Source organism: Strix aluco, chromosome 2 (assembly GCF_031877795.1).
Source record: "Strix aluco isolate bStrAlu1 chromosome 2, bStrAlu1.hap1, whole genome shotgun sequence".
NCBI classification, from domain to species: domain Eukaryota; kingdom Metazoa; phylum Chordata; class Aves; order Strigiformes; family Strigidae; genus Strix; species Strix aluco.
Genome location: NC_133932.1, coordinates 80,300,387 through 80,317,056, shown reverse-complemented (window position 1 = coordinate 80,317,056; position 16,670 = coordinate 80,300,387). Strand labels below are relative to the sequence as shown.

General features: G+C 39.3%; 1 protein-coding gene across 2 annotated transcripts in view; it reads right to left on the bottom strand.

The window, feature by feature from the left end:
* The window catches only part of DZIP1 (DAZ interacting zinc finger protein 1), a 42,264-nt gene that overhangs the window by 3,205 nt on the left and 22,389 nt on the right, over positions 1–16,670 (bottom strand). The window contains exons 12-18 of one of the 2 annotated variants that reach the window (XM_074815440.1): positions 10,303–10,362; positions 7,096–7,241; positions 6,580–6,772; positions 6,091–6,220; positions 5,843–5,893; positions 3,634–3,836; positions 3,153–3,283 (exon numbers count right to left, since the gene is read on the bottom strand). In XM_074815440.1, the coding sequence (XP_074671541.1) occupies positions 3,153–3,283; positions 3,634–3,836; positions 5,843–5,893; positions 6,091–6,220; positions 6,580–6,772; positions 7,096–7,241; positions 10,303–10,362 (914 nt within the window). The remainder of the gene's footprint in view (positions 1–3,152; positions 3,284–3,633; positions 3,837–5,842; positions 5,894–6,090; positions 6,221–6,579; positions 6,773–7,095; positions 7,242–10,302; positions 10,363–16,670) is intronic. The other variant, XM_074815441.1, reaches the window with a different exon arrangement.

Genomic DNA, 16,670 nt, shown 5'->3' with positions numbered 1-16,670 from the left:
GAACATATGCACATTCATATATAATTAGCAAAGATAATAATTGTGTTGTTCTGTAAAGATTACAGAAACCAAGTAGCAATGCCTGCCCTGGTTCATAAACTCATTTGAACTCATGTCCATACAGGAACACCCACTGTGTTGATACATCAGGGACACAACGTATTCTAAATGAATTATAGCAAAAATACTTATCATAGAATCATGGAATGGTTTAGATTGGAAGGGACCTTTAGATATCATCTAGTTCCATCCCCCCTGCCGTGGGCAGGGACACCTTCCACTAGACCAGGTTGCTCAAAGCCCCGTCCAACCTGGCCTTGAACACTGTCAGGGAGGGGGCAGCCACAACCTCCTTTGGCAACCTGTTCCAGTGTCTTACCACCCTCATGATAAAAAATTTTGTGCTTAGATGCAATCTAAACTTACCCTCTTTCAGTTTAAAACCACTGCCCCTTGTCGTATCACTACAGGCCTTGGTAAAAAGTCTTTCTCCATTTTTCTTATAAGTCTCCTTTATTTTTTGAAAGGCCGCAGTAAGTTCTCTGCAGAGCCTTCTCCCCTCCAGGCTGAACAACCCCAACTCTCTCAGCCCATCCTCAGAGTGCAGGTGCTCCAGCCCTCTGACCATTTTTGTGGCCATTCTCTGGACCTGCTCCAACAGGTCCATGTCCTTACACTGGGGGCCCCAGAGCTGGACACAGCACTCCAGGAGGGGTCTCACAAGAACAGAGTAGAGGGGGAGAATCACCCCCTTGACCTGCTGGCCACGCTTCTCTGGATGCAGCCCAGGACACAGTTGGCTTTCTGGGCTGAGAGCACACATTGCTGGATCATAGTTTTCCACCCACTAATACCCCCAGGTCCTTCTCTGCAGGGCTGCTCCCAATCCACTCATCACCCAGCCTGTCTTTGTGCTTGGAATTGCCTCGACCCATGTGCAGGACCTTGCCCTTGGTCTTGTTGAACTCCATGAGGTTTGCATGGTCCCACCTCTCCAGCCTGTCCAGGTTCCTCTAGATGGCACATCCCTTCCCTCCAGCGTGTCAACCGCACCACACACCTTGGTGTCATTGGCGAGCTTGCTGAGGGTGCACTCAATGCACTATTAATAAAAATATTAAACAATACTGGTCCCAGTACAGACCCTTGCGGGACACCACTCATTACTGGTTTCCACTTGGACTCTGAGCCATTGAGTGTAACTCCTTGGACACAGCCATCCATGCAGTTCCTCAGCCATCTAACAGTTCACCCATCAAACCCATGTGTCTCCAATTTAGAGTAAGAATGTTATGGGGAACCATATCAAAGGCCTTATAGAGTCCAGATAGATGACAATCATAGCTCCTCCCTTGTCCACCGATGCAGTCATTACAATGTAAAAGGCCACTAGATTAGTCAGGGACCATTTGCCCTTGGTGAAGCCATGTCATCTGTCTGTAATCACCTCCCTGTCTTCCACATGTTTTGTCCTATCTTCCAGGAGGATCTGTTCCACGATCTTACCAGGCACAGAGGTGAGGCTGGCTGCTTGGTAGTTCCCACGGTCCTCCTTTTTAAAAATGGGTTTGATGTTTCCCTTTTTTCAGTCAGGGACTTCGCCTGACTGCCATGACTTTTCAAATATGATGGAGAGTGGATTGGCAACTACATCAGACAATTTCCTTAGGACCCTGGGCAGCATCTCATCAGGTCCCATGGGCTTATGTATATTCATGTTCTTCTGGTGGTCTCAAACCTGACCTTCTCCTGTGATGGGGGGGATTTCATTCCCCCAGTCCCTGCCTCGAGGTTCAGGGGCTTGAGACATGTGGGAAGAGAGGTTACCAGTGAACACTATCGCATCTTTAAAACACGGCTTTTAAGGCTTATTTTGCTACAGTTCTTTGCTCTTGAAGCCCAAACTCCTTAATACAGTGTCCCACTGTGATCTTTACACAATGTAACATCCCCTAAATTTACCTGTGAACATTTTACAGTTTTGTATCATCTGACATTGCAGAAAATTTCAAAGTAACATTTGGACAGAAAATTAACACTGTAGTCGTCATATCCGAGTTGGTAATTTTGAGCCTGGTGTGATTTGCAGCTCCCACACGGACAAGTTAAGTGTCACCAGTGGCAATTAAAAGCACACAGGCTAAATGTGATTACCCTACCATTAGAGCTAAAGTTGATTAAGACAATCACCCCCTTCTGGAAACTGAAATAGAAATGGCACTGTTTCTGGAAGGAGTGATAAATTTCAGATTTAATGGCAATCAGGAAGCCCTAAGGTATCATTTTTATTATGGGCAACAGGATTCTCAGTAATTATAATTTATTTAGTGAAAAAATATTTTCTTAGATGCTAGGACTAGTATCTGGCTGCCTACTTCAATCTAATAACTACTAAACCTGAAATAAAAAACACTACCTGCTGTTGACTTCTGATTTGGAGTAACTTTTGTTCCTTTTAAAAACTGTTAAAAACAGGCAAAGATCAATTTGCATCAAAGTGGCTTACCAATTATAAAACTCTAAACTGAGGGCAAGACTGGGACCTTAGGAGCCTGAAGGGTAAAGAATAAGTTGTGTTAGTATTCTGATGGTGAACACATGCCATACTCAATGGAGAGACATCAGTGATAGATCTGATTTAGTGAAAACAGTATATGATTGTAAATGGATGCAGCAGAACAAAGACCATACTCAAAAACGGAATTTGTCCCCTCATTAAAATGTATTTAAAATTTCCATATCAGATAAAGCTCTAGAAATAAAAATATTTTAAAATATTAGATAAGCAAATTCATTTTTTCCTCCGTCAAAACAAGATATTAGGAAACCAAGCAAAGAAGGGCTCCCTCTATGCTGCTAGAACAGGAGATGAAAATGATACCAATTGTGCCCAAACTTTGGGCTAGCTGTAGTGATCCAAACCAGTCATGGTATAAGCTAATAAGCAGTGTGGATGAGAAGGTCACTTGCCACAGCTATTCACGACTATATACCAGTGCAGATCTACCCAAAAATACCACTTCGCTGTAATTCCAAAACTGTCTTTGAGAATTAAGTTCACCACTGTGTCAAGATGGTTTCAGCATGAAAAAAAAAAAGTAACATATATATATAGTTCAATTACTTAATTAAATGACTATTAAAAGTGATACCTTCAGTTCTTTCACCTCTTCTTTCTTAATAAATGCCTGTGCAACGTTAATCCCTCCAGCTGGTTTGTTCTTATTTCCATGGTTAGAAAGACTCTTTCCAACTTGTTCAGTCAGTTTTTGAATAACTGTTCCTAAAGTTCACAAAAAATTACATTGTCAGTTTCCATTCACAAGTAAAAGGCTTTACTGTAAACCCTCTAGAAATCCTCCACAAAGTAAAAATAAGTAAAAAAAGTCTCTCTGAGGCAGAGATTGTCTCTTTTTCTGCATTTATATAAAATAGCATGATACACATCTAATTTGAACTGACTCTAACTACTATATAAACACATTAGCAAAAACATAAAGTGCACACAAATATATATACACTTAAGACTAGATAGTCTGGCTTCATTATGTTTTCTAACACAGAAATATTATCAGGAAATGCAAAATTCTGCACAGCTGTTACAACATGCATATACAAAAGTAGTGAAAATACCTTTTGAAGTTCTGCCAGGTGTTCCAGTTTCTTCAGTTTCACTGTCCTCCATCCCATCTATATTGCTTTTGCCAGAAGCCTTCTGAAAAGCACTGATTTTGCTGCTTGATGTTTTTGACTGCTTTTGCAATACTTCTGGTGACGTGTAATACTGTTTAATATCATCTTCATCTACTTCTTCCTCTGAGCTGAATGGTGGAGTTCTAAGCAAAAATACATACAAGCCAACCAAGGATTTACTGGGTTTCAGTGACTGCATTGCTATATACATATTTAAGCTTCCTTGTATTTTCCTTTCCAATAACATGTGCATATTTCTCGCATGAAAATAACAGGAACTCCCATAACTTCTAGCTATCCATAGAACTATTTAAAAGAAATCATGCTGCTAAGTAAACTCAGAAAGTTATCACAGAATTATCTCTTATATAGACATGTCTATTTCTATCCATGCAACTATCTTTACAAAACAACAGGCCAATATATAACAAGTCTTGCCAGGCAAACAAGGGTAGGCTTTCATGGATCAGCAGGGAGAACAAAGTTCAGGGTCAACAAATCTGTACCACAGGAAGTCTGTTCTGACATTCTGTTAGATGAAAATAATTTACAGAATCACAGAATTGTCTAGGTTGGAAAAGACCTTGAAGATCATCTAGTCCAACCATTAACCTAACTCTGACAGTTCCCAACTACACCATATCCCTCAACGCTAAGTCAACCTTACTCTTAAACACCTCCAGGGATGGGGACTCCACCACCTCCCTGGGCAGCCCATTCCAACGCCTAACAACCTAAAGAAATACTTCCTAATATCCAGTCTAAACCTTCCCTGGTGCAACTTGAGGCCATTCCCTCTTGTCCTGTCACTTGTCACTTGGTTAAAGAGACTCATCCCCAGCTCTCTGCAACCTCCTTTCAGGGAGTTGTAGAGGGCGATGAGGTCTCCCCTCAGCCTCCTCTTCTCCAGACTAAACAACCCCAGTTCCCTCAGCCGCTCCTCCTACGACCTGTGCTCCAGACCCTTCTCCAGCTTTGTTGCCCTTCTCTGGACACGCTCGAGTGATTCAATGTCATTTTTGTAGTGAGGGGCCCAAAACTGAACACAGTAATCGAGGTGCGGCCTCACCAGTGCCGAATACAGGGGTAAGATCACTTCCCTGTCCCTGCTGGCCACGCTATTTCTGATGCAAGCCAGGATGCCATTGGCCTTCTTGGCCACCTGGGCACACTGCTGGCTCATGTTCAGCCGGCTGTCAATCAACACCCCCAGGTCCCTCTCTGACTGGCAGCTCTCCAGCCACTCCTCCCCAAGCCTGTAGCGCTGCTGGGCGTTGTTGTGGCCGAAGTGCAGCACCCGGCATTTGGCCTTATTGAAGCTCATACAGTTGGCCTGAGCCCATCGCTCCAGCCTGTCCAGATCCCTCTGCAGAGCCTCCCTACCCTCGAGCAGATCAACACTCCCACCCAACTTGGTGTCATCTGCAAACTTACTGAGGGTGCATTCGATCCCCTCATCTAGATCATCAATAAAGATATTAAAGAGGAGTGGCCCCAAAACCGAGCCCTGGGGGACACCACTCGTGACCAGCCGCCAACTGGATTTAAATCCGTTCACCACAACTCTTTGGGCCCGGCCATCCAGCCAGTTTTTTACCCAGCGAAGTGTGTGCCCATCCAAGCCGCGAGTAGTCAGTTTCGCCAGGAGAATGCTGGGGGAAACGGTGTCAAAGGCCTTACTGAAGTCAAGGTAGACAACATCCACAGCAATTTAGGAATTTTTCAGTGCAGGAAATTACAAAGTAATGTACCTGATGTGAGTGGAGTCTGGAATATTGTGTTTAATTTTGGTCATAATAAGACAATATCAATAAACTGAAAAAATTAGGTCACCAAAGTCTTTAAATGCTTTTAACTGGGTCAGAAAAAGCACCTGAGAACAAAACTAAAGAAATTGATACTACCTGATTTTACTGAATATCCCTCTCTAGTTCACAACAGAGAATACATCTGCTGAAAGGAGAACATGCTGTCTTTCAGGAATTGTAACAACACACTCAAATGGAATAATACTTTAAAACAAAATATGAAATATGCATTCCAGAAAGTATTTATAATTTTAGCTTAATAGCAGCTTTTGTGAGGCAAGCATGTGAATATTCAGTCACCAAAAATGTTTTCTTCAAAAATACAAGGGAACAAAACATACGTGATGCTAGATGTCTTTCTGGAAGCTCCATTTCCAAAAAGCTTTCTGGATCTAAAAATAACAAGGCAAGTTATTTCAAGACTGACAGTCAACTAAGTAAGCATAAAATTTATATAGAAGTAATGTAAATTCTTTGCTCACTTCTTACAAGGTTATCAGGAAATGTTCACATCAGTCACGAATACCCAAACCCAAACCCATAGGATTGTTACCTGAGGTATGAGTACTATGAGAAGAGCATCTCTTACTTTGGTGTAGATGTATTCTCAGCGATGGCTGTTCTTTGTTCAGCTGGGCGGACAGCTGTTGAAGACCGTTTTATTGTTTTTTGTGGTGTGGCAGATGAGGAAATTCCCAATTGATTGCACTTTTGTTTATCTGCAAGAGAAGTTATCTATCTCATTATTAGAAACAAGGTTTGGTATCTTTTATATTTCCTTTCTAAAATTAAAGAGGCCTCTGCTGCACATTATAGTTTTACAAAAAAGATGAAAAAAAGTAATTTTCTTCTTCAAAGCAGTTCAGTGTTACTATGTATTTTGCCAATATAGGAGCTAAGATTTCTGCAGTTAAACACAATGTCAAGAACCCTTTAACGGAAACTGTTTAGTTGGCCATAACTATATAGAATATTTATGTGAAAAATGATGAAAGTGACTATACAGAAATGTTGTGAAATAAAACCTTAAATAGCAGTTATAAAATGTAAGAGAACAAAAAAAAATTATCATTTTAACCTTCTGAAGGAAGCTGAGAACAGGAAACAGGTCTATTCCAAGATGATTTCTCTTCAACCCTAAAGCTAACTTGGTGTTCAAGATGCTCTCGAATTCGGTGAATATCAGGCTCTTGTTTCTGTTTGCCTTCTCTAGCAGATTCAATAGCACGCAAAATTTTATTTAAGCGATCACTTGGGATACCACGAACACCCTAAGGAAACAAATTGTACTGTAAACAGAGAGGCTATTTTTTCTGGGATTTATATCCTACAATCATATACACTCTTTTAAACTTCAAATATCACAAAGCTTGTAAAGAAATCACAAAAGTTGATAACACTGCTCACAGGTGTAGCCATATCCTCCACAGTTGCAATTTGATGGACATCCTCTCAGGGTAATGAATTACACTTACAACACATGGAAATTTAGCTTTGGATTTTATAGGTTGAGGGTTGTGGTACAAGAGTGAAAGAGAATAGCAAAAAAGTGGGACAAAGATTACCCCCCTTACATGATTTAAAATAATCTTACTGCTTTAATTCCCAGGGATTCCAGCTTGTCCTCCAGGGCTTGCTCCAAAACAACTCGTAATTCTTTAGTTAAAGAAGGATCAGTCTTCAAAGCATTTATTAAATAGTGTTTACTTCTACCTGTTTTATGATCACCTTTCTCAGTTTCTGAAATAAGAATGGAAAAATGCATTTAAGAGACATTTGAAAAATCCACAGTACACGAGACAATTAAAAACTGCACTGAAGCATGCATTTTTTAGAAACACCATAGACATACATGCGCATTTTTTGTCTACATGGAATTGTATTCTTTTTAAAATCTTGGGCTAGCTTACAGAAGGCAGTTCACTTGGAATCTATACCTCAGTACCTCATACTCACCATCACAAATATCTTTTATTTTTCATGTTACAGAATCACTGTAAAGATACATGCCTGAATATTTAGCAGCAAAGATCTTTACTTTTAGAACTGTACTTGGAAACTTCTGATAAAGAAAGACTATCTTCTGATAAGTTCTCTAAAAGTGGTATTTCAAATCAAAGCTGAACTCTAGCAGGAATTAGAACAGGAATATGACAAACCTGTTTTCAAGAAAAGCTTCAAACAACATAATGTCCTCTGATAAAAAACACCTACTGAAATTAAGTCTTTGGAAAGTTGTAACACTTTCAAAAGTCTGATAAAGACAAAACCTTAGTCTGAGCCAGAGCGTTTCACAGAAAATTCATGATGGGTAATACTTATCTTCAAAACTCTTTCAAGGACAAAGTTCAGTGTTGTTTTTTCTTCCATGCAGGTCTATGACATCATACATACTTAAAAGCAGACAAAGAAGTTTGTATCTCTTTCCCTCACTTTAAGTGTCAGTAATTACATGAACTCTTAGGCAAGAAATAAAGAATCATCTAGACAGATTCTTCCATCTAACTTAAAGACTGACATTTAAGTTAGGCCAAAGTATTACAGGGTCATACAGGGGAGTAAAGAAGCAAAACACCCATCTGGAACCTGCCTATAAAGTGTCTCTGGCAAGACAAAATTTTACTGAATGACACTTATACCAAGTGAACCAATAATCTGTGGCACCACGGTAGCTGCTTCTGTCTGCCAGTGGTCAGCAAAGCTGGCAAAGCATACATAGAAGGGTATGCAACATCACAGGAAAGCATGCTGTAAACCACACTCCCAACTTTGCCCCCTGGAATAAAAGGTAAATCTTGGGCAGGACTTTGTCTCTTTCCGGTATGCCTTACAGGGCAGCAGAGTCATTTGGCAGCCCACAGACAAGGACATAATTGAAGGAATAATTCCATATTGTGACTTTCAAGTATTTTCTTTCAAAACAGATGTGCCACTTCTATTTTTAATCAATGATTGCTTAAAAAGCAGCTCCATTTACTTCTCATTTTTCTTTAAGGGAAAGATAAGCACCCTGAAGAGGACCCAAAGAAACCTCAAGATACACAAATGATATTTAAGTTGTTTTGAGGAAGTGGCTTCCAATGGATCCTTGAAAGAACTATACATCATGAAAACTGAAAAAGAGTCCAGCTACTGTATTAATAGACCTGTGTTGAAGACATAATCTGGCTGAAATCTTCCCTGGCTTTGGGAACTGTGTGGACAACTCAGTCCCTGACCGAGGTGGGATTAAAAGTGATTTGGCTGGAGAACTGAGTCCTAAAAAGAGGCAAACTACCGGTCAGTGAGGAAACATAGGGCTATCAGACTATCTCTAGTCAGGAAAAGGTGTATTATACAGTATGAAACCCTCCCAGAAAGCCAGACATGAGACAATTTAAAGTGGAAGGCTCCAAGGAGCCTTCTGAAAACCCTGCCCCTTTCAGATGTTAATCCTTACAATAAAATAGATCTAAAATAATTTTAAAATTCTTGATTACTACATACTAATATGCGTAACAAGACTATCCAGCATTATTCTAATTAATTAAAATACTAATTCTTGCTAATTAACTCAAGCCAAATCCTCTTTGCTGAAGCCAAGTATTTAAGGAACTGTTTTCTTATTCCTTTTTGTTTTTTTAAAAAAAACCTCTAAATACTAGATTTAGCAACTTCAGAGACAAGGGACCTTAAGTCTGGTCCACTGTCTCAGCTCCTACATAATCCTATGAAATAATGTGCCAAGTCAAGAATTTTCACACTCTCCCTTACAAATGGCTGTCACCGAAAACACAAAAATCTTGGTCTATCTTTTCAGACTGCATTCTTTCTTTCTCTCCTTTCCACTGCAGGCCATGCCTTTAGGCACAGCAGAAGAATCAAAGACAATCCATCAAGAGAGAAGATGGCAAGCAAGAGAAATAGCAGAAAGAACGGCAAAAATGCAAGCCGTCTTTATTTCAGATTGTTCAGTCACTGGATTTTCCCTGGGGAAACCTCTCACTTACACACAGACGTATTTGAACAACATTTTTTTTTTTTCTCCAAAACAGCATAATTCCTTCAAAATTTAAACTCATTGGCTATAAGGTTCAAGACTGATTTTGATTTTTGCAGACAGCAGAGATTATTATGCTATTCAGCTATTTGGTGTTTCATCTGAAGTACTGTTTGCCTTCTTCAGGAGAAGAATGCTATGCAGGATGAGACAATGCTTTCTGTTCTGCCACTGAAAAACTGGCCTTCTCCAAGTTATCCTCAGATGAAGCAGAAGAACAGCTGCCAACACTGGGCTACGTAATTTCATTCAGAATTGCACAACCCTGGCTGGAGCTGTGGCTGCTTAGAGGTAGGTGTAACTTAGATTACTTGCAAAAGTATCTTTGGTGCATTTATGAAAGTAGGCAGCTTCAACCTCCACCACCAACTTCCTCCTTCTATCTGAACTCTTTATCCGCTTACGCTGTGTTTGAAAAAGAAGTAATCACACATTGCATCAGCCCCAAAAATTTCCTAGTAAGGGGCTATTCCCCATCAAACATTTCTGCTCTGTTTAGCTCAAGTGCCTTGAGACGTATGGAATATGCCTGCTTTAAAGAGTCAGCCAGATTTTCATAAAAACATTGAACTTGGATAAGGAAATCATAATATTTGCAAGGATCAATAGCAAACAGGAGACTGACGCAAACAAGGAATGTTCCCACCCAAATCACATAAGCATACTGAAATACAATGAAAAATATTGTAGGTATCAAATTACATTTACTTTTTATTTTCAAGAAACACATGCCTCTATATTTTGAGCTGAATCAACCATTACCTTTCTCCTCTTCTGAAAGCTCCTCTATGGGCTCCAGCATATGCACCAAGGGTGCCTGCTCTAATAACCAGGAAGAACAGGAACACCAGACAAACAGGACAGAAGAAGGTCAAGGTCCAGAGTAGGAAAGTTAAGCAAAAAAAAAATACACTGATGTCAATTTTCCTGATTGCTGACAACCTGCTTAATCACAAACCCAATGCACTGTGACTCTTCACTGCCCTGGTGGTACATTTTTGTAGAGGAGACCCCAATACAACAGTCCCCCCAGAAGCAATTCAGTTGCCCACACAACTATAGAAAAACCCGTGCCCTTCTGGAATGGCACCCTGAGGCCAGGTGGGATGCTTTTAGGCATCTACAGCGACAAGGCCACCTAGGATTAAGTAAATGAATATTGTCATTCATTTCTCATAAGAAGCATTTTAATTTTAAAATTCATTTTAAAATAGTTTATGCGCAATTTGATGCTAAAAGTTTACAAAAGGCAAGTGAAATGGACAGACATAGAAATCCTCAAAAATATATGGAAAAAATGTTAACTCATTGTTCTGGAGAACTATTAAGTACTGAGTCCATATGTGCAAAACATAGAAAAAATTTATATATATATATATATATATGATAATTTCCAATAAAACTAATTTAAAAATCTTCAGTCACTCCAATATAATGAGATTCAGTATTATCACATGTTTTAAAGAAATCTTGAAATGTCCTCTGCTAAAAACAGCTTCCTAAACACATTGAAATTATCATTCCATAGGCTGTCAGGTACAATCTGCTTTATATAAATGGAGCCAGAGTTTATTTACAATTTCATAGACTTCAGATATGAGATGCATGAACATGCTTATATGTAGACTAATAAAAATTCAGGTTTTTAAAATGTTAATATTCACCTTCCTAAATTAATTCCTAAAATTAATTTATTTTAGTGAAAACTAGAACTTGAATTTCTTCTAGGTTTTATGATAACAGAGATGCACAAACTATACTTTCAGCATTCAACTACTGGCAATATAGGAGAAAACAATTTATTGGCCAACATTTTGGGCCAACATATGTTTGCTCCAGCCTTCACAAGAAACCTTTGGCACTAGAAATGGTTGTTACACTGTATGGGTAGAAGAGGAGGAAGTGATGCTGCAGTAAAGATGCCTGCTCTTCAGCACTTCTCATACAATTGGGGTACACACATGGATGCACTGTGATGGGTAATCACAATGAAATGAGCACTTGGAGCAAAGTGACACTTACTGTCACATCTCCAATATTCCCCACGTGAAGGGGACTAAAACTGGTGGTGTAAATGCTTGTGTACGGTAGCTGCTCTCTCCATGCTTTCCATACTTGAGGTTATATTTAGCCTCTCACCTGCTTTTCCAAACAGGTTACCAGATTTAAGGTTTGCTCCCATATAACTTGTACTAAATAAACTCTAAAAAAATGCTTCTTACACCATCAAAAGATGCTAACAAGATGCAAATGTCAATAAATTTTATGGAAACACTTAAAAACCAAACCCAGACAAATAGGCTTCTGGTCTTTCAGCCTCTAAGGCTGCAAAATTTAACAGTGGCCAGAGCATTCCTGGGCACTGGAACATGATCCTCCACACTATTGCTCCTGCCACACTTGCCCTGCACCAACTAACATTCTCCAAAACAATTCTCAGGCACAGTTTGGGATCATTCCCAAAAGCCTGCAGTGAGCCTGTTCTGGGAGGACAGAGCCTGAAGCACAGATGACATGTTCTGGGGGGATTTAATTTAGCTGCGTGGGCATTGAGGCCTCTGAGTTTCTTGGCTGGACGTACTAGACAGTAAGCCAGTTGCTGTGTAACTGGATTTAATCTATACTTGTTTTACCTGTACTTTATTCAAATGCAATATGCTTAAAGGAGCTGACTCATCTCTGCACAAGCCCTTGTCAAGTAACTTAATTTAACAGGAAAAGCCCAGTTCCCAGAACTCAGACCTGAAAAGAGTCTGCTGATCAGGCATAAAGGTACATGCTTCTCTTCCTCAATATACTAGAAACAGAGGAAGTTAAAAATCAGTAAAAGAATACTGATTGGAGCAAAACCAAAATGTATTACTGTTACGTGTAATATTGCTGTTCACTGCATGATGACAGAGGAGATCAAAAGCTAAGGCACAGCGGAGTGCAACAGCTGTGAACAGCAACTTCTCCAGCATAAGCAGGTCTTTTCTTTCTCTTTACTGTACACGCATTCTAAGAGATATTTATTAAACATCAATGGAATCAAATGTAAGAAAAAGCGACTTGGTTCACCACTCCTCTGGTTTATACACACATGTGGAGATCAGCCCCCTTAAGGAGCCCTCTCCTTATGTTTACCAGAGATGTGCTGCTTCCAGCCAACTGATCAGACCTCTCAGCTCTTACCTTAGTACACATCCTTGAAATCAGCAGCATTTAAATATTACTAAGCTTATTTTTAGGAATCATTTAAGTCTGACTACCCAACTAGACCTCAAATCTGTACAAAGCAGTTTTTACTAACTTCAAATCTAAAACAATGCTGCTGATGCAGACTGAAATCCTAACTACTCTGAATTACTGTAACTTCCTCAAGTTCATCCGACCTTTTTGCCCAAAATCTCACCAAGCCACAATCAAATGTTAGCCTTAAACAAGAAATCACTACAACTTTTGACTTTAGTAGAGCCAGTTACCTCCCTGTCAGCCCTAAAGCGAGTTCAGCTGACCCTGGTGGACACTGCTCTACATCAGCATCTTCAACATCAGACCTTGTTGGCCAGGATCTTACTCCTAGCTTTCATCCTAGCCTGAATGTTGAACCTAGACACACTGCCACCTTCCTTGCTCTGGTCACTTCTCAGCTCCCCACTCCAGCTGAACACCCAAACTGTGTCCTTGCCTTATTGGAAGTGGATCCCAGGAGGCTGAAGCAAGGCAGGAGGCATGTTGTGCTCCAGCAGATCACCTGCTTTGGACTACCAGGGTACTGGTAGAACTGGAGATTACATCAGTCTTGCAGTTCAGATGCAACCTCAATTATACTTTTCGTTGACCCAATTTGAACCCCGGCTCTCATCTCCACCCCTTTCTTGGCTACAAAATAGAGATAAATTTCAACTTCATACTTAAACCTAATCAGTCCGGCTTTGCTGCTGCCACCTTGCTTAATTGATCCTTCTTAACTCAAACATAACTCTTTTTTCCAATTGATGTCTGTCTAAGCCTAATCCTAACCCTAACCCAAGCTCAGTGATCCCTGCCAAACATTGGCTCAGCAATAACCAGATGTCTCTGGGTGATACCAGCCCTTTGCAGACCCTGCCATAAATTGACAACTTCTGCTGGCGTGAACCACAGCTCCAAACCTAATTCATCTGGTCCTCCCCAACAGTCCCACATCTGACCTTAAGCAAATGGTATTATTGCTAGATCCTATACCTAGACCAGTGGCAAATTCTAGACACATCCTCCTGATATATCATCAGCCTCAGTCCCAAACCTAGCTCTATCTTTAGCCTCAGAAGAATGGTTCCTGTCAGCATCAGGCTTGAACCTAATGAAACGGCAGCTTCCAACACCAGCCAATGCAGGCTGGTCGTACTCATCTCTCACTGGCCCAAATCAAGCCATATTAATATTAGCCATCATTAAGGCCAACAACCTTAAGATGATCACCAGAACGATGATGTCTGTCATGCCACATCTTCCAGAATCTCTCTTCTGCCAGCTAATATTTGTGGAAACATAGATGAGATGTATCAAAAGTACAGGTTGCCTTAAATTCTCCAGTGGACAATGATACTACTGAAAAATTATGTGCCTGGAATACTTTGACAAATCATGAGATATCTGTTTTAAATTATATTTTAAGACAATTTCTATGCTGGTGGAATAGAAAAATACAATAATGAAAAATTCAGGCTGTGTATATTTCAAGCATATCATATATTATTTGTCTGTTCTTATCAACTAGTTTAAAAAATCCCAATATTCTGACAGTACTATTGGAAAAGCAGTCTTCTGGCCAACATTTAAAGAAGAAATCCTGTCTATTTACTCTGAAATATTAAATGCTAAAGAACTTTCAGCCTGAACAGAAGTGTTACAATTATCTATAGTGGAGTATCACCTACAGTAAGTACTTTGCACTTGCAGTGTGAAAACCCAGGACAAAATGTAAAACTTATTTGCTGTAAATTGCTGCACTTCTTGCAATGTAAACCATCGCTATAGTCATTATATACTCATTTAATTTATACTCAAATTTCACATCCAAAGAGCTGCCAGACTTATACCTACAATTTTGACCATCATCTCTGAATCAACACACTTCATATATTTTTCTCCTAACTAATCAACAGGAAGCCATACACTGCGCATAAGCAGCATAAATATTAACTTTAAACCAATATTCTTAAATATGATAAATTTTTGACACTTACCTGAGGCCTCTAAGTTAGAAGCCTAGTCATCTCAGACTCCTTCTACAGTCAATGAAGAGACACAGGCAACTTCAAAGAGCAATTCAGATCTTAGTTCAGCTGAACCAAACTCTGAAGGTGCCCCTTTCCTCTGTTAACTGTATAGGAAGGCTACTTTGACTCAATTTTCCTCAGATGCTTCAGCTATGTCCCTAATGATAGCTGGGCCTTAGTCCACACCATGTGTGAAGACTGGGACATAGGTTTTAATGGACAATCTAATTAATGTCTTTGCTTTTTAACTACTGCCTTCAATTCCACCTAATATTATTGACCTTACAAAGATTAAACATTGAACAAGTATCAACATTTCATGAGTAATACAGGAGCCAAAGCCTGATTTTAGAACATGATTTAAAAAAAAAAAACAACATAATTAAACTGTTGCCTTTTTGTGAGACTGAAGGAATCTTTGAAACTAAGACTGAAGTTTTATCTGCACAAAACCCTACAGCTAGCTCAGAAATGCACAGAAGAATGGTCAGCCAGGATGGCATTCAAGGCACACTATTAGCTCTCACAAGAAATCAGGAACGTTAACACAAAAGCACCAGACTAAAAGAGTTATTCCACTACTTTACACCTAAAATATGTCATTTGTAATTTGGGTATCTTTTCATAACACAGGTTTAAGATGTGCTGAACAAATATTAGGATGCAAAAACTTCCAAGCAACTTTGAAAAGTGTATTTAAGGTTCACATTGAAGAGCCTTGTCTAGAATTAATTTTCTTTCAAACAAGGAAAAAAAAAAAAAAAAAAAGGAAGATATTCCATATGCAGGCAATTGTTTGGTAGGAAAACTACAGCTCTTGTGATTTCAGAGATGCTCTGTGCTAAATAAATTTGTGTACAGAAGTCACCAGTGAGCGCTTTCATTTTCATAATGACACAAAAAGCAGCCATGTTGTCTTAATTCAGTATTTAATCCCTTGAGGAGCCCTGAAAATTTTGAGAGAGACACTGTAACTTCTGCTAACCTTTATATCCAGAAATTAGGTAGGGTAAGTTTAAAAAAAATCCAGAAGGGAAGAAAGGGGACAGACAGAGAGACCTGCAGAGATAAATAAAATAATCATCAGCAAAGGAATCTGAAGGAAACACTTTCTCTGAGGCTTCATAATAAACTGATAGTGAAACTTTTGTATATCAGTGGCAGGAACAGCCTTTTCTATCTTGAGAAGTTTCACAACGTGTCACAAACTTCATATTTGGAAGAATAGGAAATTGGGAAAGATCTGAATGAGCTGATTTAAATTGTCAGAGTACGAAAAATACTCATGTTCATAGAACTGTTTTCCTCCTCAGTACAAATGAAAGTAAATGCACTAAGAAAGCAATGCTTGACAAGCTTGGTGTGTAAGCCCTTAGCAGCAATATTGTTCATAAAACTTGTTTCCTAAATTCAGGGCAATAGCCAAGCTACTTGCTGTGAGATCTCTTAGCCAGAACCAGCACTACTGTGATGGCGCAATGAAGCTCGTTTGAATGAAAAAGAATTAGATTATTTAAAATACTATTACTAATAATTGATACTTAATATATTATTACTTTTCTCTACACAACATTTCATCTATATAGTTTCACTTAAAAAGCTTCAAGCAATGAACTACTAACCTTGCATAGATTAGAACAAAATCTTTGTGTTATTCAAATAATGTTACAATAAACAAAATCTATTTTCCTTCCTTTAATAATTCTCGTCACAACAACACTTCATACTCATCAGTTTTTCATTCCTCAACAAGTTATTGAAAGCTTCTATTGTATACTACCCCTTATCCCCACATCTTTTCAGAACTTTTTGAATTTGTTGAAAAAGAAAAATTCTGTACATCTTTCTTAGACAAATTCCATTTTGTCTCCCTTTGACAGGTTT